General features: G+C 42.8%; 2 protein-coding genes across 16 annotated transcripts in view; both read left to right on the top strand.

Moving 5' to 3' along the window:
- The window catches only part of LOC128875101 (neurobeachin-like), a 191,682-nt gene that overhangs the window by 162,177 nt on the left and 3,058 nt on the right, over positions 1-26,447 (top strand). The window lies entirely within an intron of this gene.
- The window catches only part of LOC128875095 (neurobeachin), a 242,142-nt gene continuing 217,262 nt past the window's right edge, over positions 1,568-26,447 (top strand). For 7 of the 15 annotated variants that reach the window (XM_054120434.1, XM_054120431.1, XM_054120430.1 and 4 more), the window contains exon 1: positions 1,568-4,581. In XM_054120434.1, coding sequence (XP_053976409.1) covers positions 4,378-4,581 — 204 coding nt within the window. In that variant the 5' untranslated portion in view covers positions 1,568-4,377. The remainder of the gene's footprint in view (positions 4,582-26,447) is intronic. The other 8 variants (XM_054120442.1, XM_054120440.1, XM_054120439.1 and 5 more) reach the window with 3 other exon arrangements.

Here is a 26,447-nt window from a genome sequence, read left to right as displayed (position 1 = left end):
CTCGTGCGAGTTATCGAGCACAACAAAAGGCCCATCAGCTGTCTTCACCACCTTGAAAGCAGTTCACGAACAGTCCAGATAATTACCGAAACGCAAGGAACACAATGGACAAATGGGTGGTACGCGACGAGTTCGATCGACAGAATAAAAGCCACGCAAGGGAGAACGAGAGATAGAACGAACGGGGGTGTAACAAAAACAAGAAACCCAGTCATTCCCGACGATTCAAACACGACGAAGCAAAATTAAACCACGTAACGCGCGAAGGGGTGAAAGGGGAGGTAGAATTAACAGGAAATTTTGCTGTTACCAAATAGATCACGCATACACGACATCTACGAATTAATGAACCAGATAGTTTCTGTAAATTTGATTCTAACAATCCATCAGTTTATGCATATATGCTGAAAAATGATTTAAAATCAATTGAAACAAATTTTTTGATGGAATTCCAACACAGGGTCAGTCTAATTACAGAAATTTCCAAATCAAATACATCGGAGGACCTAGATATTACGAACGATGTAAATTTACCGAGATTGCACGCCATTAGACCCCACGAGGATAGCAATCATAAACGTGGATATTGGTACGTTTATGGCATGCAGGTGAGGAAAGGTTGTTTTTTAGGATTAAGGTATTTCGAGTCTTTTTGCGTTCAATGGTTTCTAAAATCTTTAATTACCATTTAGACCTCAATAACCGAAGTGCCGTAAACTCAGAATTTTCGAAGGATGCACTTAAACTACGGTTCGAACAAGGTCTCCAGGCGTTGGTCCCATCTGGAGGAAATTTCTGTCGTTTGTTGAACCTTCAAACTTCTCACGTCTACCGAGACACCTCTCCCCTATTTTTCGAACACCAAAGTGAGGGTGTCTAGAGTGACCTGAGTGACTTGAATGAACGGAAGTAAGTGGAATCAGCGTTCGAGATTCCACTCATTAAATGTTAGTGTCTAAAATTAAATTGGCGGACACTCGCTGCGAAAGGCGACGGTTTCGTGCAACAAATTGCGAATTCGGGAGTTACGTTCTGAAGAGGAATAAGTCCGGAAAATAAACAAGTCGGAACGCAACGAAGACAACCTCATCACACTTTCGATCCTCCGCCAACACACTAGTTAGCAAAATGTCCGAATCGAGCATCCCGAACAACTTGTCCTACTCGATCTCCCGTGGCAAGCGAATCGACCATCTCCCGAGAAAAGATCGAGCAGCATCCGTCCGCGAGCCCGACATCCGCAGAATCGCAAAGAGAACCAGGCTGAGAAGATGAGTAAGGAAAGGAGCCGGCGAGGACGGAGAAGAATAAGGCCGGTACGTTAGGTGTACACTGTGCCTAGAGTCAGTGTAAACGAGACGGAGAAAGGGGGTGAACAGCAGCGTCGACGAGGATGGGCGTAGAAACGGGGCTGGAAAGTAGAACGGGACAGAGTGCTCCGCGAGAAGGGAAGAGCAGAGAGAGGAAGAGAGGGGGTCGGTGGATTTTGCGAACACGGAGGGGTCGGGGGTGGCGCCGCGGGCCGCGCCGTCGCTCAGCATCCCTCGTTTCCACCCGCCCACCCTCGTAAAGGCGCACCCTCACGCCGAGAGTATCTGGTAGTCATACGCTGGCCCGTTGCGAGCCCGCCGATATACCGCGCCTCTCTCGCTCGCTTTGCTCGCCACTGTGCACGCTTCTCGCGTCGCATCGCGACAACTGCGTGGTGTGCTGACCCAGTTTCGACGCGCGTACACGGGAGTCGGTACCCTTACCGAGATATCGAGATCCGTTATCTGGTTTCGGCTGATCGTGGTCCTGTAGGAGCGTCTATAGGACCTAGTAGTATCGTAGAGATCGAGGTGGTGTGGGTTGAATTACAGAGAATCGAATTACTTAGGTGTATCATCTACTGAAGATTGCGATAAAGAGTCCTCCTCTGAGGCATTTTGGGGGAGTAAGTAGCAGAGGGACAGAGGACGGTCTAGCACCGACTGGCTAGTGAGAACAGTGGTGCCTGAGAGTAAGGTGTTCATCGACAAAGTAGACCCTGAGAAGAGCAAGTGGAGCAACTCTCGCGTTGTAGAGGGTCCTGTCACCTTCGCCTAACTCTAGATAATAGTGATACCCAGTAACTCTCCTCTGACTATCAAAGTGTCTCGATACCACGGCGCCAGGAAACCCTCCTCGAGGCGATCTCGCTCACATGGTCTGTGTTTTGCCCAGCCGGCCCTACGTGGCTCCCTCTCGGGCGTTTACGCGAGTTAGTCCTGTCTGAACTCGCAAGTGTCACCTGGCCGGCAGGCGTCCGTTGGTGTGGTGCCGCGTCGTTTAGCTCCAACGTCCGTGCAATGACCTGGGTTCGACGGGACGCGCGTCGCTGGTGCTCGTAGACCGTCAACACACCGGGGATCATCGAGGGTCCCGCTCAGGCTAATTGCTGTCGCTGTAGCTGGCAGCGGTAGGTCGACCCGCGTCGTTGCGGTTCCAGACAATTGACGCGCTGCCACGTTTCCTGTGCTGACAGGTGACAAGCGTTCGTATCGGGATCTCGTCGGAGCTAGCTGCTCAGGAATCGCAGCAGCAACTCTGTGCAGCAAGGGACTAGGAGGAGTAGAGAACAACGTTTACCATCTCTCCACAATCGGATTCGATTCACGCCCACGTCTCGAAGGAAACTGTAATCGATACGATGGATACGTTCCTGATAATAGGTATCTGCTTCCTCTGCTACGAGATGTGCGATTTGATCAGGCGTTATGCTACACCGCAGACGACGGAGCCACGTCGCTCACTGGAAACCGCCACAGCACCGCCCTCGAACCGCGTGTTCTCGATTTCCCACAGAATGCAGAGCCGTCCAGCCTGTTGCCCGCTGTAAGCTCGGATGATCCCCGACTTCTGCGCTAGGCGATTCACCCTCGACCTACCGAAAGGCTCTATCCTCGAAAAACGCCGAGACTATCAGACTTGTCTGCTCGTTCACGGACACAGGAGGAATACTCGCGAGGTTTGCGCGACTCCAGCGCGATCACAGAGTTCTTGTTGATGGTCAGACATTCATAACTACGAATCGTGATCTTCGATACGAAGTAGCAAATGGAATTGGCGCTGGCCTGACAAATGCACCGGACACAATGACACGCGTCTCACGTCGGATTGATAGACGGATACAAACGCGCCGATAGGACCAACTGCTGTTGTTATCGATAAGATAATATTCGACGTTCGAAAGTTTGTTGTTGCCTCGAGTTTGTGGAAATCTTTCTTTGCACGCGCTAAGCTCGGATGGTCTCCGACGTCTGCGTCAGGTGATTCAACGGACATCCTACCAGACTGTTATCTTCGAGAATCGCTGGCGAAGAGAGTACCTATCCTTCGATGGGTAGAGACAGAAGGTTCGCAATGTTTGCTCTAGCGTGCACGATCCTAGGATCTTTGTAGATCGTCGACCATTCGTCACACCGACGCAGGACATAGGTGATCTTGGATAGCGTCGATCCAGGGCTGCGAGACGAAGCACCGAGCGGAATTGGCGCTCTCCTGACAAATGTACTGGACATGATGGAGCGCGTCCCACGTTGGATCGATAGGCAGACGACGTAAGCGCGCCGATAGGATCACCTACTGCCCCTATCGCGATCGATGAGAGTTTGCAGCTACCCGAGTCCCTGGACACCAGAGCCCGAGACTTCCGGCTCCGTTAAAATGCTTGCTCGAGCGAGGTCGAGCGGAATTCGAGTCGAAGCTCGTTCCTCCTGCAGTTTGGAAGCATTCTCGCGTTGCCGTCGCGAGTGTCGTTGAATTTCAGAGGACACGCGAGAATCCTGCGAACTCCTTGGGTCGCACGTGTCGACGAGTAATCGCGAGTGAAGTTTCCTCCTTGAACTCTGTTCCGAAGCACAACCCTCGGTGATCCACTTGCTATCAGCGGGATAGGTTACGTAAAAATGCATCGAGTATCGACGATCCGCAAGAGTCCCTGGGAATCGAACTCGAGGAAGGATACTCGGGATTTCCGTGCAGCGTGGGAACGTTGAATCGCGAGCAATCGCGTCAATCACGCTCGCTGTCCGCACGTGGCGTGCGTCTGGTGGCACTTGTCATCGAGTGAACATTGAAATGCGCAGAGACTGGTCGACGGAAACACGTCCCGTAGAATTTCACGTGCCCTTTTGTTATCTCCAGCGTCTTCGGAGGACGACGGAGTAGCGTGTCGACGTGTACGATCGTTGCTGTGCTTCGACCAGTTGATATAAAGGGTCCCACCCCTTTGAGTCAAAGATAGGAGAGAAGAGAAGCAAGTGTTGAGCGATCACCAGCAGATTTTTGCAATTCTCATCGATCACCGTCGACCTGGGTAAAAAGGAGACCGGGGACTACCTGGATACAGGAAAGATGGACTCGTTGGAGCGTTTGATGAGCGCAGGATCGCACCAGCCAGCCCTGACGGCCGCTACGCGATCCCAGAATGCCTTCGTTCAAGCCAACCTTTGCTCCGTGATCGGGCGGAAAGGTCGCCATCTGACTGGCACGTTCTGCCTGACGGGGGACACGATGGAGGGCATTATTCAGTGCCTCGTGTTCCTGAAAGCGTTTTCGGTAAGAAACATACTCCTTTAGTCGGCCGGTTTCTCGCGTTGCACTCGCGCAAGCCGCGGTAAGGTACAATTCCGCCCGAGTCCTCGGAGAGTTTCCCTTTCCGGTGACGTGAATCGGTCATGATGGAGGGCACACGTATCAGACCACGAGTCTGCTCACGGAATACCGTGCTAATACCCCGGAAACCTGCTCCATTTAACGGAGGCGCGAGCAGATGGGAAACAATGTTGAAATTGTTTGCTAGATATTCCGCTGTAGAATGTCACCGGAGAACGCGATAATGACGCCAATACATGCTACAAATGAAACGGGGATATATTTGGAATTGAATGGGGCAGACGTCATTCAAGTAGTAGTCGAGAGTAAGATTAAGATTAGACCGGTGAATGAGACTGCGTCTGGTCAGGGGAATTCTAGATCGCGCGGTGATGCGGAATTTTGCTCTTTTCTTGCAGATATGGCTTGCAGAAAGGTTTTATTTACAGATTACTCAATTTGGCAAATTGTCATGGCAATAATCGAAATTTCTTTGGATGATCCATCGGTATTTCAGTCTCGAGTGCCCGGAGTAAGAATTATTGAATCCTGAATGTATAATAAACCTCTTTTAAACACGTCAATTCTCGATATATAAAGTGACAATAGAAATGAATAAATAATATCACTAGAAAGTGAGCTATAACAGCAAGCGTTGACTAACACAATCAACATTTGAAATTGGGTACAGTTACTTAGACATTTTCATTTTCTTCTTCCGCGCATCTTGCTCACGGAATTGCTCCAGATCGTTTCCATTACAATTTTTATCGACGATAAATTCCGTAATCCAGTTTATCTCTCATCGTCGAGACACAAAAGCAGAGCATGAGTCACAGTCTCCGAGCTTCCGTCTATTAGGAATTTCGGAACAATACATCCGCTTTGGAGCCAAACCCTAACCATCCCTTCGGGGGCGCTTCCTGCTCATAAATCTGTGCCACCTCCGTCCCCTACGGCGCCAGACCACCCACAAAATTTCCATCCAATGAAATCTCAACCCTCGGCCAATAGATACATCCCTGTCCTCCAATGAAATTTTTCCATCGGTATCAATCAGTTTCTGCACGGGCGGAGGAACTCGATTCAAAATCAATATTCATTCAAATCTCGAACAGCATCCATCTACATCTCGAATGCATTTGGAAAAGCTCTCGACAAGAACGGTAACGACTCTCGTTGTGTAATATGTGCTCGAATCGAATTATCGTGCTCCTGTTTGATTGCGTTAATCGCGTTTAAAATACACCGCACTGCTCACAAATAGTTAGATTACACCTGCAGGGCACTTGGAATTTGAAAGCTGCGTGAAATTCACCGATGATCCTGTTACTTTGTATATAACACAGTATTGAAAGAAAATTACAATCAACTTTCAAGCGTGGGTTTAAACATTTAGAAACTGGTGCAAACTCATTTGATGTTTCATTACAAAGTTGGTACTAATTGATGCTTCAGGTTGTGAATAAAAATATAATACTATATAACATAATGCAATAATTAATTATTGAGACTTGTGGGTGTACTGTAATCCTTCTGAATATTAATTTAGTATCATGATGCAAATATGATAATGAAAGAATATATAGAATCTCTTATGGAAAGTTATTTCTCTTCTCATAAATAAATTGCCTTATTATCAGGAATTCCTTTTACAAATACACCCGTTCGAAACCTACTAATTACCGAGTAATAAAAGATAATTGTTCTTCCATCAACATCCCCGGAATCGCAACTCAAACATGGGGTCTTGGCTTCGTTAACTTCGATCACCGAGTTATCAGGTCCAGGTCGATCTATTGTAATTGGCGGTCGACACCTGTCTTGCTCGATCTGTCAAAGCTCCTAAGGCAGACGTCGCCACGCGTTACAGTGTAGCGGTTACACCTTTGACCGTAAAGGTTAAGTCAAATCGTGGCCCGAGTTATGGCGTGCAAATCGAAAACTTGTACACTCGCACGGGAACGCTCTCGAATGGCGTACCGGTGCTCTGGAAGTACACAATCATTCGACGACACAAAGCCATCTTCTCGCCTCTATACGCTGCAACGTAGCACCAGGCGTTTCGTTTGTAGGACACTTCAATCTCCTGCCCTTTGAATTCCCCCTTTGATCGGGAGAAACGGTATCGTGGGACAACGATGGAACATTGTGACTAGTGATGTGCGTTCGAATCCCCCGTTTGAAAAGTTTTGAACAATTCGACGACGGGGAGATTTCAATCGCTTTGGATATTGTTCGATATCGAAGTTTTCCGAACGTCTTGAAAAACCGTGGTGAGTCGCGAAAATATTGAATGTCTGGTGATTCTCTCCTCAAAAGCGTCGAAGGACTTTGAAAATAGAATTACTTGTTACCCACTGACATCCGCTGTGTGACTGAGGTGGTCAAATTGGGGCTTTGTCATTTGTATTTCATGTCATATCCCTTGTCCGACTATGCACTCTCCTATTCTACTTGCTAACGTGGCCACGCCGTACTATGTACTACTTTGTGATCTGAGCGCATACTGGTATATTCTTCTTCGAATAATATAAACCATCCAGACCCAAAAATATCAACGAAGGAATTTCTAAGCCTACTTTGAACTCTGGTCGAATTTCTTCTTTTAAAACATCAATAGCCGCGTAAGTGTATTTCGTGTCATATCGCTTGTCTGACCATACATGCTCCTATTCTACTTGCTAGCGTGGCCACACCGTACTACTTTGTGATCTGAGCGCATACAGACATGTTCTACTTTAAATAGTACCAACCATCCAGTCCCAAAAATACTAACGAAGAAGCTTGTAATCCCACGTTAAGCCCTGGTAGAATTTGAAGTTTCTTTCTTTCAAAACACCAGTCGCTGGGTAAGTGCGAGGAAATTCTTAATCCAAAAACTGACGGAGTAGTCACGTGCACATCGTAAACATAGACGTTTTACCAGTCCTAAACAAAGTAATTTTAAAAAGAAGTTGGGCATACAGAAGCGAAATTGACTTGCTAGGTGGTTTCATTATTGAGAAAACAACATCGTTCGCTCCTGCGTCTTTTGGCGAGCCAGGCAGCCGATGTTCTATTTACCGCAGCGTAGTCGAGCAAGGGTGGCAAACTACCCAGGGGTGGTCCACCCTGCTCTGGATGCCTCTGGTGTTTTCATCGAGGGAGGGCCCTTAAAATACACGCGGTGTACTCTGGTTGATGGCAGTTATCGTCAACGACGGCGTTGACGTCGGCTTGTCGTTCCTCGACGTCGGAGTGGATGGCATTCTTCGTTTTCCTTCGCGCGTCCGAGACGAAGGGTGCGAGGCAGGTGACGATAACATCTCTATGAGACTGGCTATGAATTTTTATCCGTTCTGGCCGCGGGCTACGGGCCTACGGGTAACGAACGGATCGCGATGGCCCCCCATGAAGAAAAGACCACTTACCCCGGTGAGCTCGTTTGGACGATAAGAGTTATTGGCGCGGCGATGACGTAACGTGGACTGAGTTATACAGTTCCTCGTCTCAGAATCGAAAATCGCCGGTATCTTGAAGTCGGGGGTGACGAGAGGACTCGTTCACACCTTTTACCCTCCCTGGTATTTATTCAGTAGGTGTGCAAGGGGTATCCTATCATACGAGATTCGATTCTTCGTGTCCCAGTTCTGGGGATAATAATGAAATATCGTGGGAACACACGTATACGTTACATGTTTAACACTAAAACTACCACGACAGGTCAAATGACTGTTTTCCATTTTTTGTGTGCAATATAAAAATTGTATACAATTGTTTCATGTACCTATTATTGAATTTAGTATCGGAAATATTTTTGCATGCAATTGAAAAAAAGGAACTTTAAGATCTGTCATTTAATTGATCACGGTAGAAATAGATACAAATAAATGAGCCGCTCATTGGACAAATCGATTAACTCCATAAAACAAATAATAATAATAATAATAATGCGATGTAATAATGTTTGCCGTTTAAAGGTGTTTATCTTTATTATTCAGGAAAGTTATTATAAATATAAAAAGTTATTACTATATCAAATGTTTTGACACTTAAATTTAACTGTTTTCAAAAAGTGGAGTTAGTGGATTTGTGCAGTGAACGGCTGCAATGTCGGTAGGTTTAGTGTTAAATTATTAAAAACCTATACGATAGGACGATGAAAGAAACTTAATGGTGTGTATAATGTCTACACGAGCTTCATTGTTTTTGTGTCTCCAATCGATCACTGAAGAGGGCGTATATTATGATACATTCCATGTATGTATACTTCCGCAAGCCCGTATGATATCTGAAGTAGCATGTTTATGTACCATATATTGTCTCCTTTTTTTGTTTCATCTTATCCTTCACATATTTAATACTTCAATTCTCTCTGATTCGTTCCACTAATCCTACCCACTGTGCTAGAATCGACATTTTCTAGGTGATCACTCGAGCCAGCCATCGTGCTCGGAAAGTTAGCAATGAATCACGTTCCACGGATCTTTAGATGCGACTTCTCCCACCACCTTCTCTTCAGAATCACCACTTCTGAAGGATTCCTCTTTCAGAGGAGTATCTGCCGAGCTGGCACCAGGTAGCGCGCGATCGAGCGCAATACCGAGTTATGAACTTTCTACGAAACTACCGCTCGAACTTGTAATATCGTAAAGTAAATTTTTCTGGAAATCCTGCCAGCCTCGTTCTTCTTGTGGACGCGAAACTTCGTATTAATAAAGTTCCCGTTAAAACGAAGGTCCAGGAGTAGAGACTTGAATTGCACTCAGTCTTTGGCGAATCAAGTTCCCTACTGAAGTCGTTAAAGCTTGCCTCAAGAACACGTGATTAGAATGATCGAAGAGAATAACAACATTTTTATGAACGTTGATAACATGACTATATAGCTTGCGAATATGATGAACGAATCAGTCTATCACTATGAATTCCTTAGAAACTGACTAACCAATATTTATACTTTTCTCCGTATTTCTAAAAGATCAATCAAACGTACGTCTTTTTATCATTATGTTCGCAAGTCCCTCGGTCAATTATCCCTATCAAGAATTCCCTTGAACATCTCGAACACTGAATTTTCTCCGAGTTATTTATTCTCGTCTCTCGCCATCGAAGCTTCCGCTCTCCTTATCAATTTTATTTGAGATTTCTCCCAGCCAAGGAACTGAATAATCCCGAAGCCCGCGTCTCGCGAGGCATACAAATTTCAATTCAATCCGAACTTAAAATTCAGCGCTGGAAAATTCCGCCGAGTAAATTTCTATAACGACGCAGCGGCATGTATTATACCGGAATGGCGCGACCACAGCCGTATGCCGCGACGACGTTAATTACTCGGTGGCTGGTGACTGCGTCGTTGTTCCAAGATAATTAAAGGAGTCGGCCTTTGTGGAGCGCCGTTTCGCTCTTTCCTTTCGCCGATATATCGCCGGTATACGTTTGGAAACTTCGCCGATATTTCAACCAAAGAGCGTTCACTTTCGCGGCTGCAGGGACGTTGTTTCCCGATTCCAGTCGTGTTGCGCGCATCTGCGACACCAGTTTCCTCGAGCTCCAATCTCCGAGGCTTGACCTCGTTCCAGGTGTGCCACGTCGGTACCTCTTCTCAGGGTGTTCCGTAATAATGGATTTATATGCATAGCGAGTGGTACAGGTGGTTCCGTAACTCCGTCGCGCGTACAAACCGCTTTGCGACTCGGTAATGTACGAGCGTAATAATTGTATTTTAAACGACGCCCGCTGACGAACACCCTTCTCCACACCCGCACCCCGTGAGGGTATTAAACGACGGCCGCTCATAGTATTCATCGCGATGTTCTCGGGTTTCTTGCACCGCTACTTCGCTATTTTAAGGATTCCGATTGTTCCAAGAATGAATCTTGAGAAATGGTTTAGCCTTTTTATTCCTCAATCTTTTTCTTAGGCTGGAGCAATATTCTTTCTCTGACTACTTTTTATTATTTGAGATTCGAAAGACAATTTCCTGATTGGCACTAACTTTAAATGATTCCTCTTTAAAAATAGGTTTTTTAGAATGAATTACTTCACCTTATTTTACGTTGAAAACGATGTCACCTGGTTTCAACGAGAGAGAGCTGTCTAATCCCGTCCTCTTTACTGTCAAGCATGAACTTCAAACGATCTTTAAGCCGGAAAATCTTGTCGAATAAAACCTTGCTATCTCATACTTAAATGTCTGGTTTAAGATGCTGCTGGTATTAAAATAACTTCTCGTCATAGAATATTAACCCCTTGTCATACAATGACGAGTTAGCATCGTCTATTCATTTCGTGTACCAGTATAGACTTTGACGAGTCTGAATCGTTAAAAGTTATTTTCAGCTGGCACTGTGCAGTATATAAAGTCCATTAGTTTTACAAAGATTGGAATAAAAACTCCAAAATGTTTCGAAAAATTTCCTACTTTACAGAACTGTTAAATTATTATTTAATAGTCAGGTATTATTATACTCTTTCTCAGCTTCCATATCACTGTTCAATGGAGCAAAATTACATAGTATTTGTTGGACGCATCAAGTTCCATTTTATTTGTATGTTAAGGAGATAACGAATATTAAAACGTGATAGAAACTCTATTAGTATTTTTATATTTCATTAGTATTACACCCTTTATTGCTTTTAAGCAGAATTAATAACTGTTACCTCATGGTACCACTATGTCAACGAACGGTTCTGACAGTTGTACTGCAGTGCAGAGTGAGAAGTCTCATTCCTGAAACTTCTATCAGTCAAGTAAATTCTTTCGTTGCCTCGAGCAGCATTTTTACGAGTTTTCGGATCATTCTACGTGCCCTGTTCGTAATTCCTCAAGACTTCTCGCGGACTCTTTTACGTGTTACGTGTCAAGAATGTCGATACGCGATCACGTGTTTTCCCAGCGTCGCGTCGTCGATAAAAGTCACGTTCGTAAAGAAATACTCCCTGATACCATGCTCTGTTCAACGCTAGACGTATAATTTAATAATACAGTAATGTTCCATGCAAAATTCTATGATTTCAAAGCCCGACGAAGAACTGCAAAATCGTGGTCGAGAACAAAAACGTTTTACTATAATGAATGTATAATTCATCGTGGAATTTCGCCAAAACTTGCGATTAAAAATCCAAAAAATCAGAGATATTTTGCAACGGTGGATTCAAAGAAGAGAGCTCTAAATTTCGTTGCAGATGTCGAGCAATATTTACATAAAAACATTCATCGGAAAAGCACTGGGAAAATATTGCGGGAAACAACTGTCATAGGTGAACATGTGTACGCAGTGTTTACACAAAAACGAAGAGTGAATATGAATTTTTGGTTCCGAAAACATGTTTGGAGAGCTAAAACGAATCGAGTATGCATGATTCAGATAGCCCAACTCGGATAAAAACTATACTATTCTATCATGCGTCTTCCACGGGGATATTGCATTGAAATTTGTGATGGATTTCGCGACGACTATTTTGCGTGGCATAATATCGCGCTTGCCATATCTCGCGCCTGAACGATATCTTGTACGGCACAGATGAAAATATGGAAAACCTTTTACCGCGAGACAAAAGCGCAGATGCGCTGTGTTTGAGGTCGCTAGTGCCCTCCCCTTTCGCTATGCGCGTGTGTGTGTCGCCATATTTCTACCCCTAGCGGATTTGGCGAGAAACTGGAGATCACAGATTATTTTCGCGAGCGCGATATTCGATTGCTATGGAAAATCGACGCGGGGTTCGTTTAACTCGCCAGCAACGTTCGTCGTGACCCAATTTTTTCTCAGTATTTCCGTTTTCCTCACATGTATTCAGTACCGTTCGGTATTTTTTCACCCTCTGGCATGTATGATCCGTTAGAATAAAACGTGATCTTCTCGCGATGGACACTTAGCGTACGTAAACTGGAATTTTTTCATCCCGGGAAATCTGTTTCATCAACGCCTCCTGACAGGGATTTTATTTTGTCCGTCAAACGAAAAATTATTTATTTATGTCCATTGCATATATATATATAATAAAACGTGATCTTCTCGCGATGGACACTTAGCGTACGTAAATTGGAATTTTTTCATCCCGGGAAATCTGTTTCATCAACGCCTCCTGACAGGGATTTTATTTTGTCCGTCAAACGAAAAATTATTTATTTATGTCCATTGCATATATATTGAAGGAGTCTGAACGAAAAATAAAGTATGGAAATTCGAACCCACGACCAATGTCGTACCCTACATTTCGTGTTCTCATTTGACTCCTTATTCTTGGGTATGGAGGACGCTATGCTACAAAGTATAACCCTTTGAGGTCAATGACTTTTTCGGTCAGGCGAAATTTAAAATGATCTTATTGTATATACAAATTATCTTACAAAAATGTTATATTTTAATAGTTGGCTATATTTACACCTTTAAGAATATAACTTTTCAAAATTAAGTTCTGCATTTTACTTTGGTATGATAATGTAAGAAACATTGATCAAGATGCATTCTTAGTTTATCTAGACATATATCACAGTATGTAGTGAATTACACAACTTAATTCGCAATTTAAATTAAAATGTTATCTATCTTCAATAAAGCTGTGTAAAAAAATTCCGGTTTATATTTGAATAACCATCGTATATCTTGATGGATTATATGAAGCATATGAAACTATGCTTACCCATTGATGGTGCAGGAGTACACTGTAGTTTCGAAATGATTTGCCCAGCAGTGTCATAGAGACATAAAAGATCCAACACGTCCAGTTGCGGCGGGAACGTTTAAAACTCGATCGATGGGTTGGCAAGCATCGTCAATGGTGTGGGCCAGCAGTGTAAACAGGAATCGCACGTCGAAATTTGAAGCATCGCGAGCGTGCTTCGGTGGCGCAGCGGTGTTGTTTTTGCTGGGTAAACGTTAGGGCGACATCGACGGTTTCATTTGGCGGATGCGCAAACACCGATCCGCTGCCAATAAACATTCCCAGCTCTTGGTGGCCAGCCCACTTAAGTATTCAAAGCCTGCTCGATTTCCGCGACGCTTTGAAATCCAGCTCTGCCTGCGAATACCTCTGGCCGCGTTCCGTTAAGAAATTGTCGGCTTTAAAGACTGAATGACCTCTCCATTCGGAAATTGGAATCTTTGATTCCGCGGCGCTTCGCGATATTTGTTTTCCGCCAGGTCGCGTTCGTGTCTCTTCTTCGTTCAGAGATCCCCGATGGAGCTTTTTCATTAAAACATCGGTTACACGCTTAGTCCGAGCCCTGTTCATGGTGGGGGGTTCGAAGGAGACGGTGGACTTTAATCACGAGTAGCTCCGGGAAGGTACAGCTCGCGCTGGTGACGTGGTTAGTGTAGCGCAATAGTCGGTGGTCACGGTTGCCCACATGGGATATCGTTCGAACTGGGACACTTTATAGAGTATAGAGTATAGAATTATCGTCTATAGAGGTATAGAAGGAGGGAGTATAGAGGAAGGTGGCAGAAATAATTGAATTTTTATGAATATTTGAAATATCATATTATCTTGGTGAGTTTATATAAAGTTCTTCTTGCGTCACATACTTATGAATTACATCTTATGGATTTTTCTTTTTCTTAGATATTTAACGTCGCATCAACCTTTGGTTATTAGCGACCGTCTTTGTGGTTATTCTTATTGTTAAATGTTGGTCCAAATATGTGCCTCTTTAAGTAGATGGATTATTTTGTATAAGTTTTATTCTGTGTTCCATGTTTCCTTTAAACCAGTGGGTAGTTTGTGTTGTATGCGGACTGATTCCGTATTTTTACAGTTAATTTATGTTAGAATTTAGTTGCACAGATGGCAGGTGGATCTAGTGGTCTTCTCAAGTAGGCGTTCATGCGTAAATTTTGTATGTCCAATATTGATGGGCGTATTTATCACGTGTTCTACTCTTGTTGAGGTGTCCTTTGGGTGATCGTCCGAAAAAGTCATCTGATATTTTGTGGACTTTTAATGCAATTGTGTATGTATCTTTTAACATCTTGCAGAAGGATCAGTATTTCGTGATTTGTGGTATTATTTCTTGCTTCCTTGGCAGTCTTATGAATTGTTTTTCTGAATTTAATCAAAATGATATCTCGAGCTCTGGTACAAATACACTTTAATATCCTGTAAGCAATTTTTGTAGACAATGGTATGTGTTTGGAGTACAGTGTCGAGGTGAACCAAATAATCCCAGCTTATTTTAATGCCACCACTCCTATTAGTACGGGATAAATGCTCTCATCGAACAGGACGTTGCAACAACGGGTGTGGGTCGCATGTCCTAGGTAAACCAGAATGTATGATCACTGTTTAAATGGTTAATCTCTCTGGTGCATCGAATCATCGAACGATGCCGTGCAATTAACGTAATAATACACCGTTGCTTTATTAGATGGTAATGTGATGAATTTGGGATCGCCGAGTGGTTATAGGTTTCATTTGACTAAACCAAAGTCTCTTAATCTTCAATGCGTTTTTTGTCATTCTCCGTTGCTTTGTATTCCTGGATAGTATGAAACATTTTTACAATTCCATTCCCAACGTCGAATACAAACTTAATAAACCAGCCGTGAGCTCTTCCTCGCCATTATTTCGAAAGCCAGCAGTATCCTCGCGGAACATCCATCGCGTCAAAAATTAATGTAGCGGATGTAAATCCCAAACTCGCTCGTTGATCCTCCAGCGATCCTCTTGGGGTGTTCCGCGACGCCTGCCTTAAACGGCGCGTCGCGAAAAAGCGTGAAACGCAAACGCACGTTTCCATCTGAAATTCTGCGCTCGATACGCTTCGTCGCGCTTCAAAAGCCTCAAAAGCTTTGAAAATGAGACCTAAATTCGTGTTTCCCAGAGCGTAACGTTTCCAGCGATCGACGAGGATTCATTAAAAGCGATGAGCTCTCGATTCGCACTAAAATCGCACTGAAATCAAGACGCAACGGCGATAATCACCGCGCTTTAGTTTTTATCTCCGCCAATCCTGTGGCGGCGTGTTTTTCGCGTCTTTGTCCTGCCTAGAGGGCCCGTCGAACTTTAATTACTGCTCGCGTGTCGGTTTTGAGTGTAGGTACGCCAAGTTACCGCGGCCTCCAATTAAGGTGAATCAAACTTCGACGGTGTCGAATCGACGTCAACATTCGAGGGATTTGCCACGATGAATTTCCGATGTACGTTTCGTAGGTTGTCAGTCTCCGCGCAATGACATGATTCGCTGTTTTGTAATACTTTTACGCTTGAGTGGAGTGAATCTATGTGAAATTTCATTCTTTTTAGGTTTTGATGGAATTGTTGCCAAGGCCTGTTCGGTTCAATTTCAATAATCAGATTACGCTTGCACAAACATGACGATGGCACATGGTATACACATAAACGGATACACCTATGTCAAAATGTTTTGTAGGTATTAATACATCGTAGGCAGCAGTTAAAAATATCGTGGGTCAAAATTAAACGTGACGTTCTAACAGAGCCGTACGCGACACGTGTCGTTCAAATACTGCAATCTCATTATACAATATTTTTGACACCCGAGTATCCGCAAGCTCGATACACTCGTGCACATTCGTTAGTAACCAACGAAACGGAGGACTGCCGTTGAAAATCAGGGCAGGGCTTTTGAATTCCACCAATAGCGCGATGGTTACGACGAGCTTCGCTCGTTTATTCCAAATTAATTTCTCTATTTCATATCCTGTTCGTTGGCTCGCTCGTACCAGGAATATGATATTCCCAGAATTTTACGTTCATTGCGCCGCGAGACAGGTTTTTGCCTGTGAAAACGTGTTAGAAATAGCTGATCGAAACGAGTGGATCTTATTTTTACTGTGGATCGCTATTGCGTGTCGGTTTCGCTGTTACGCCACACGAATTTCATATTCGTTAACCATGAAAATTTTAGATATACAATCAACGTATGATGTTATGATTTTAAACTTAAATATAATTAAACCCATTTGTTTACCAACGCGTGTTTTCTATAAAATTATTCACCAATATTTATGTGAATTTAAATAGTGTCTACACGAGTATTTGATTTTATTATTTTTCTTCGCTGATTGCCTCATAGTGACGCCGTCCTCGTTTCCGCGATCGAACGACGTCTACGATAATCACAGTCGCGATGCCGTGCCTGGGGAAACTACTAGATATAACAAGATAGTTGCCTGCCTCGAGAAACCAAGAAACGACAAAATAGTCTGCGAGAACAATGGGTCGAGAGCTGGAAACTCGTTGGACATCGAAATCGGGTCGTGGAAATAGCTTGGTGGTTCTGGGGGATGATCGTCGAGACCGTTTAACTAGCTGCAATTTAAAATACGACGAGGACGTGCTTATACCGGCGGATCATGGTTCACTGCTCGGCTAAGAGGTACAGATAAGCGAGAAAAGTTTATTTGGACATACCTTTATTAATAGATTCGTTATAGTATTAATTGCTTCACCTAAACGATTCTACCACTGCTTAACTTCTTTTTCAGAAATGATACTTGTATTCATAACTCGCTGTGCCCAGTGGTTTCACTAGCGTGGAATACTATTCTTATTCGCGTACGTGCAATAATTACTGTGTTTATGTTAGTGTCTATGTAAGTATATAGTTAGGTACTTCGTAACAGCTGAACGCATTTAACTGGGTGAAATGTAGCCAATAAAGTAGCCAAGCAACGCTTTACGTCCGATTTGATTTGCGTTTTTTTATCAAAATAAAATATAGCCTATGTTACTCAGGGATTATGTAGCTTTTATTATTACTAAAAAAATTTGTTAAATCGGTTCAATAGTTCCAAAAATTGCCCCCTACATACAAACAAATAAACAAACTTCAGCTCTTTATAATGTTAGTATAGATTCACTACTAATAATATTTTCATTCATTTAAAATCACTTGATATTCGATTCATCTTCAATTTGCAAACCATATCTATTTTATGGAACTTGTGCTGAGCATATTTTATTTAAACGATATATACATAAATACATGATACATACAAATATGCAAAACACATTGAAATCTAATTCAACGATTTATTTACACGTTACCATAAGTGGTTATTCAACACGAATTCTACCGAGTGCATGAAGCAAACTCGAGCAAGCAAAAAAGGATGTCAGTGCTCAACGATTTGAAGGGTTTCAAAGATGATTGCATGTTGACGAGTAACGTTAAAGAATAAGTGCTAGGTAAAAACCGACGTTGAGTGGCATGTTAAATCCTGCTGTCGCAATTAATGCCAAAAGCGTAACTGTCGCCAGTCTGGCTCCCTAAAAAGGCGTTACTCGAGACGCCACGCCGCGACGCTTTCGAGGTTTGCTGTACTTTTCCAAATTCGTTTGAGCCTTAACGAGCGGGGACGTCGACAAATCTACATGAAGGAATACTATAATTCGTAAAGCAATTGCCCGACGTAAATAGAAAACGTGTATGGTGTCAAAATCAACAGTCGAGTTTGAAATTATAAAGATAATGAAATTCTATATATAAAGGTTCTATCATATTTGTAATATAAACAATTTTCTATAATTGAATGTATTAATAAATGTATTATACGTAATTATTTATAATGCATTTCATTATCGCCAATCCACTGTATACAATGTAATGAACAGTATCTGAAGTGCTGCAAGTCAAATTGATTTGCTCATTAATTCTAATGTTAAATGCTATAGTTTAATGCTATAGTTATCTACAGATGAAATTAAAAATCTAGCAATTTATACGTCACTAATAGTACCTAGATTTTCTTATTCTATATCTACCTTTCAATGACTCCATTCACCAACCAGTATCAACTCTATTATTTCGTCTACCTCGTCCGTTCAACAGAACAATGAGACACGTTCCACATTCGCCGAGAGGTTAAATTCCCTAGCGATCACGTTCATCCTCCACCGATAGCACTCCCCAACCCTCGACTTCGTTTGTTCGCCACATGCCTCGAGGACACTTTCAGCGGACCCCGAAGGCTTCGAAATTTTACTATTATTACAGATACCCGGTGCGGTAATTGCGTTTATGCTGGCGCATATTATAACAGCCGTCCATTAACCGGCGTGCGGCTAGTTGATAAGCGCGTAATCGCGGCTGTTTGTTATGCAGGAAGTATATCCGCGGGACGAGCTCGAGCGTTCGCGCGGATTGCGAGCACACGCGTCGTTGAAAGCTCCTCCTGTCCGCTAATAAGTGTTTATTTCGCAATCTGTTTATGTATGTAAAACACGTAAGCGCTCTTGGTGAGTGCTTAGGAGTCTCGATGCAGAAATGTTTTGGTGTGACTCGTTAACTTCATCGATTAACTCAAATTTTATTGAAAACGGACAATTTGGGACTGTAAGAATGGTGTCCAGAGCCTGCTGTGACGTCACTTAAGCTCGCGAGCCATGGCGTTTGCTCATACCTATTCTGTTACATTCCATATCCTTTGAATTATTCGAGCAGCGATATATAGCTCCTTGGCAAAGGGTTAAGATCCACCACTTAATTTTCCACGATTTCAATTACGAAGCACCCAATACCGCTAATAAAGCATTAATTATAAAGAATTACAGCGGTCGCGCGGTTCCGTGTGAAATTCCCTTTCGCGAAGTTATCAGTATTCATGGAAACCTTTCAATATGTCCTCGCGAGTCTAAATCGGGTGAAACACAGTTCTTCTTGGCAACGGTCCCGTGAGTTTAATGAAAGACGTTCAATCGACGTCGTTACAAGGTGATTACATTACCATGGAATCTGTGAAACCGCGCCAGTGAACGAGCGATCGACCAAGGCTCATCAGTCTTTCGATAGCTTCCTCTAACGGAGAATTCCCATTGAAACCTTTCGGAAAATAGATTTTTTTTTTAAATTGGATTTTCTGAACGTATCTATTCCTTGGATATATGCTCTGTGAGTTTTATGTGCGTGAAAAATTCAGCTGAAATACTTCGAAGCGGATTCGGGCAGAATTTAATTCGAATAATTGATGATGAACAGAAACACCCTTTAGCGATTTATCCACTACAGTTATCCCATCGGATAGTTACACAGATTAAGCTTTCATTCGTTCGATGTGAAATGTAATTTCATTTCATAATTACTGATTCAGAAATGGATTTTCAGCCACCGAGAAAAATGATCTAAAAGTCTGGCTTAGTTGCAATGCCTTCGTGTCCTCCTGTAGCCGGGATGTTTACGTTATTACAATAACCCCTCGAGGGTATTCAGGGTAATGGGTGAAAAGCGAAACATAATGAAAAAAGGGCAGGCAGGTATTGATTTCCAAGACACCACTGACGCGTATAGCCACGTTGCTGTTCACGATCCACGTATTTTTATGAAGCAAGTCATTGTTTACCTCGCATATTGTTTATGGTTCTATACGCAACACTGTATATTAGTATTGGTGACACCAAACAGGTACTTTTTTGTTAAACACACACTGCACCGTGCCTGCTCGAATATTAATGTAATGATAAATATAAAAAGAAAACTGAACCATTACAGTATGTTTCCACTCCTCGTCTTTTATTTAAATAAAGTCTTGCCTATCTCTGACTCATGGAATGAATTCCATGGACGTAACACAAATGTAACCGTGAATCATTAAAACCGGTATCGACGTGTCCATTACTCATTTGAAGTCCAATCAGTCCACTACTGTTTCAAAATTCCCTCGTTCGATTTCCTCTTTCAATTCGGATAACGGAGGTTCCGATTCTCTCTGTTTTTAATTGTCACGAGTTTTCATATTTTTGTGCGGACACGATGACCAAACGAGTAGCAAATCCGAAAGTCATTTGCTCGTCTTTTTTTCCTCCCTTCAATTTAAATAGAGATTTTAATTGGTTCACCGTCGCCCGTTAACGCGAAATTCGTTATACACTCTGAATCAATTTCGCGTCAGACATTTCGGTCGAATACAATGGCTTTGCTTGATTACACGAGCTTTCGTGTATTTTTGCTCCCAGACCAAGAGACACGACGGATCAAGCTTTCACCGAGATTATTCGTAACGCTCCAGTCGGCCATGATTGCGTGAAAAATAATCCCCCTTGTGCGAACAATAGAGAGCTCGCGAATGCGTCGCTATGTGAAAATGAAAGAAACAGACAAAGCAGAATGGCGCTGTCGATATTTAATCAATTTTTCCATGGATTGGAATTCACGTTTAAAAAGAAAATGCGAACCATAATCGTGAAGCTGGAACCAATGGATCATAAACGATGGTCCGAAGAATTTTGTTCGAACATTTTTGTTTCGAACTTTTACCCTCATCTGGGTGGGTGATTGTAACTATTATACAATCAAACAATCGTGCAATCAGAACCAATGGAACGTGAACGATGGTCCGAAGAATTTTGTTCGAACGTTTCTGTTTCGAAATGTTACCCCCATCTAGGGACTGATTGTAACTATTATACAATCAAACATAACTACAGCCCCCTGAGGGCTCCACCATTTTGCAACAGTATTGTCCATTGTTTTACTTCTTTGTGTGTTCTGGGGTAGCCGAAGTGTTGTCGAACTTCGCAATAACTCTTCACAAAAATTCTTTTCTTTCAAACGCTTTAAACATCGAGGAAGTCACGGTCGTATCATATACTAAGGTGGTTTCAAAGTTTTAACGAGAATACCTTGGAAACTCGAAGAGAAACACGAAGACTCGCAGCGAGAAAGTGAAATGGCAGGAAGCACACGTATTCCTTAAACGTCGTAGAACACTTTAACAGACCTGCTTCATCTTATTTAAACAACACAAAGATTGTGAATTGAATCGAGCACTGGAAACTTTTGAAACAGTGCTTTCCAACCTTTTCTAAGTCCTCTCTAGGAGTTTCTTCTCCTACTTCTGAAACTATTATTGAAAAACGGCCGAAAAGTGCAGATTTTATCGAGACCTGTGTTAAAGTATAAATCGATAAGTGTCACAAGAATTACCATCACCCCATATCTCGGAATTCCCTTTGAATTTCCTCGTGCGTTAAAAACTCCATCCTTTGAATATTTTTTCCTTCCAATAGAAAAAGACGCGTCTTTTCAATGAACCTGATGTCACTCTGCTCCGTTTACCTAGCACGCGATGACGAATGTTATTCGTTTCACACTTTGACAGAATAAATCGTGTTTCCCACGTGTCGTCGCTCGAAAGAGCATCAAAGTCGAGCTGTCGTTGCGAGGTTCCGAAGATCGGGGAAAAATTCTAAGAGTGATCAACCATTGAATGTCCAGAAGCGATGGGAACAGTTTCTCTTATGTTTGTACCTTTGGAAGCCCGCGTCGTTTTGATTTCTTGATGGGAAACGCGAAGATGACAAGAAACGTGCGAGGAATCAAAGAGAGTTTGCTGTGGGAATCTCATGTGTACGACGATTCGATTGGGAGTATTTAAAAATAATCCATGTATCTCTTTGAGGAAAGAAAGCATTGGCACATGGTTTGCTAAGAAAACAGGTAAAGAGGTGAAACAAATGTTCACTCATGTTTCGAATCTACGATTGTCATCTTCGGGAAATATAATCGCAGATAGTAAATTAGTGGACGAATGCTGGAAATGTGTGAAAATACTTCGAATTCTCCGAGTAACCGAACCGATAGTGATATACGGACACGAATAAATTTGTTCTCATCTGTGACCGCTGATCGACCGATTATCGGCTGCCGCGCGAAAGACTATTACCGTTCCCGAAATTCGGTTCGTTCTCGTTGGCATTAGGACAAATTAGAAGCGTGCTTGGACCGTGGAATCAATTGTTGGCCACAATTCCCAGTAGCCAAGCTGCCGTTGTCTCCGTTAGATGTAATGACTGAAACCGTGCAATTCTAGCACTCGCTTGCCCGTAAGGTCGAATCCCTTCGGTCGATCGTGCAGGTTGCTTAATTGCTCCTCATGCTATCCGACGTAATTGGAGTCGAATCGCGAACGCACGGAGGCGCCCAAGGAAGCGCTGACGATCTGTCTTTGGATGAACCATTGCCAATTCGATCAAATTCCATCAGGCAGTGAAACGTACGACACCATTTGCTCTTGGTTTCCTTTATCATAAATATGGAAATAAGAGTCATTGTGGGCTCTATTTACCAGCAGAGGATCACCACCCTTTTACTCTAAACACGATGCTGTGTTAATTAACACGTTGAGTACCTTGATGGTCACTGATGACTTGCATCAAGTCATTATAAGGAGTTACTTTTGAATTGTGCAAAATATGGGAATAATGATATCTCTGCGCAGTAAAATCTTTGAATTCTAATAATTCCAGTGATATTTACCAAACTTGTTCCCTGGCTAAAAATGAAATGGATACTATTTCATTAAATAACAGCAGCCAACGCGTGTCTTCATCGCGTCCGGATCTGCTGCGAAATTCCTTTGATCGCGCGGAAAGGGAGGCAGATTGTTCCGCGAATTTCCCGCTGGCGGGAAATCGGATTCCCGGGCATCATCGATATCGGTTCGCGAATCGCGCTTGAAGCCCTTTGCTCGAGTTTCGAGGCACGCGGAGAATTCGCTGGCTCGGACCTCGTTATATCCGCACACACGTACGTCATACACCCGCCACGCGTCATTGGCTGGACGCGAGTGCATTTTAGCCTACACGTGACGCCTGGCTACAAATTTTCACGGCCTATGAGCCCCGGAAATCGACTTGCAGCCGCAATTACGAGAGCAAACCCGGCGTACGTCGTTCCGCGATCGAATCTGAACAGGACGCGTTTCGCGGCTCGCATAATCGCTTTATCCCCACACTAGGCGACCCCTCTGCTTCATCGTTGTGGTTATTAATGCTATTGTTAATGTATTTTCTAGAAAATTTGTTATTTCACTGTTTAGGTGATTTGTTGCAAGCAAATGCAACTTAGTTATTCGAAGTTATTCGAAGTTGAAGCTGATAAATCGTTACTCGTCGAATAAATGTATTTCCTATTGGATATATTTATCTAGTTATCTGTGTTATTCGTTGAATGAATTTTTCTGAAACAAATAGATCGATTTTCGTTAATCATCCAATGAGTACACGTATCTCTACTATTCACCGAATAACGATAATTCGAGTTACTTCCATTCGACGAGCTAATATAATTCGAATAGTCAAACATTTGTTATCTTCTCTTTAATAGTTGAAATTTTTATTTCGATGAGGATTGTACCCCATCTTTGTCCCCGTTCGAGGGGTGCGATACTCCTGCCAATCCATAGTCGCCGGCGGACAAATTGAACAGGCACCGAGGCCACGAAATCAATTGTCAGCCGCAATTTCCTGCTAGCGACTCCGTTAAACGATTAAGTCCCTGGGAGACACGATTCAGCGAACATCGCCGTTACATCGTGTCCCTTCGATCGTCTGTAAGGGCTGCTTAATTGCCCGTCGGTGCCCTTCCGTGCGATTGGAGCCGAACTTTACCGTGCGACGCGACGTGCTCGTAACCGATAAAACGTTCGATCCAGGGTTGTTCTTGCCTTCCGCCCGGCAAACTCTGCGTCTGGCGAACCGAAGAATTGACCTCAGCGCCTGGAGAAATCACCCTTTCCATGACATTCAGATTCATTTGTCAGAATTGTTGGAAGAAGGTGTTGGTTTAGATCTTGTTTACTTTTACTAGATATATATTTCTATATTGCAAATTTACGAGTATATTATTTCATCCACTTTGTACATAGAGTATTATTTTCTGTACAAATTCCCACATACACGAGTCATGGTGATTATTTAACCCTTTGCACTCGGATGTCTCTCCTGAGGGGACATCGTAAGTCCAAGCAAACTTTGTTAGTGATTACACAAGATAAACTTATGGGAACGCAAAATTTGTAAAAGTATATAATTCCTTGAAGGTTTCTCAAATTCAAATATCACGAAAAATCAAATCAAGACAGAGTACATGTATTAAGACATGTATAACAAATATGCTCGAAATCGGCGAGATCCTCCTTTTCTAAATAATTACCGAGGATTCAGTACAGTCACACGATTAACACTAAGTACGAAACGATGAAAATCAAAGGAAAACAAAATTCCTTTTGCTTTCTAAAGTCTAAGTCTGACTCTGCCAAATAATTATTTCAACTAAATGGGTAGGGTCGCGGCTCGCTATTGAAGAAGAGTGGGGCAAGGGCAAACAATAACCGCGTGACGGTCGATTCGAGGGCTCGTTAGATCCATCGAGGAAGTATTTCCCGAAACATGAATATTACAGCAAAATCATATTCACGAACATTTTTGAAACAATATGTATCATTAATAATTCATTTAACTATCGTCAGAAATTAATATTTGTTTGGTCCAATCAATAGATGTTAAAATATTGACAAATTTTTCACAATTAATATCTCGAATGTATACTTAATATGAAGCTGGCAGCGTTACAATTTTTTTGAAAATTCCAGGAGGTACAAAGTTACTGTTTGTGATACAAGTTAGTATAAAATGAGTACTAAATATTCCTCTAAGGTTGATATGATTCTGATGATTTGGTCCTGGCATCTTAAGAGAGGTGGCGATTGCAAAAGGTTAAAGTCCTGACTCAAACGCCTGCACAATGTTTTGCAGCAATACAATGACGACGTTAGATAAATAAGAATAAAACAAATGAATAGGTAGTCTTATGCGTCCTGTGATGTTTGATGATTGAGTGGGAACCATGTTGATTGCAAGTAATCCCACGCGAATGATGCGAAGCTTTCATCGCGCGTTCTGCAAATACCTCCAAATTGGTTTGAACGAGGGGAACCCTGAGGATAACATGTATTAAGGGTATCGTTTGGTATTTCGACGTTGCGTATTCGCTTTAAGCTAATGGGCCTGGTGCTCTCTGTGAACGTTGCTCGTTTGATTTGTGACTAGTACCGTGATAGATTCCAGTTTCACGCATGCCACTGTTTCAGATGAATTCTCTTTGGCTATTAGACGCAGTCAAGCTGAGACGTAGCGTACATGGAATATGCATTATGGATTGCTTTTTAAGATTTAAAATCTTTTTATTTTCGAACAGCCGAAATTCATGTCCCGTTGTGTGGTGAACAATGCTGCGAGGCGAATAAATGGGTGGGTAGTAACAGAATAAATATGTCCCATTATACAGCTTGAAAAGATTAAGACATTTTGATTAGGAGTATCCATGAAAGAACGTGTGATTAATTGTGTAGGTAGAAGAAACATCTTCAAGTAGTATAGGTAAATAGAATGTCAGATAAATAGAGTAGGTACAGGTCTGACGAGTGGTAGAAGGAACACCTGACGAGTAGCTCACAAAACAATACAACAGAATAACACAGTTTCGTATAAAAAGTAATCTTATACAAGTGAACATAGAAACGGTCATAAATTTGCTAGGCTGTTTTTACAAGCCACGCACACGATATTTATATTCATCCAGGGACGTGGTGTTATGGTTGACGGGAAGGATTCATCTATTTCTCTATTATTATCCGGTAATGAAGTTTAATCCTGCATGATTGACAGGAACGGATTAAAGGACAAGAGGATTCATCACGCACGGATTATTGCAGGCAACGTTGGCTCACGGAGCCACCTCAGACACTCCCTCTTCGAAGGTGTGTCGCTGGCTCTCGGATTCTGTCCCCCGTGACAGATTGCTGTTCCTGAGGGATGAAAGGTTGCGCTGCGAAGTAAAGTTCTTCACTGGCGGGATTGTTAGCTCGCGATCATTTTCGAAGGGATCAGATGGGCTTGGTGTTCGTCGCCAAGAAAGATCTGACGCGGCAGCATTCAGAAATGATGATCCCGACATCGACCATCGGCCGCGACTAGACCGTCCTAATTAAGCTATTATGGTTAAGGGCGAACTGTTGCCTCCAGCTCACACCGTACATGTACATGCGTCGAACACTTGTCATGAGAATTGATAATTTTTCAATAATTAATTCGCTTCCACTGTTTAA

This window comes from Hylaeus volcanicus, chromosome 4 (genome assembly GCF_026283585.1).
Source record: "Hylaeus volcanicus isolate JK05 chromosome 4, UHH_iyHylVolc1.0_haploid, whole genome shotgun sequence".
Lineage (NCBI taxonomy): Eukaryota > Metazoa > Arthropoda > Insecta > Hymenoptera > Colletidae > Hylaeus > Hylaeus volcanicus.
This window is presented reverse-complemented; position numbering and strand designations above follow the sequence as displayed.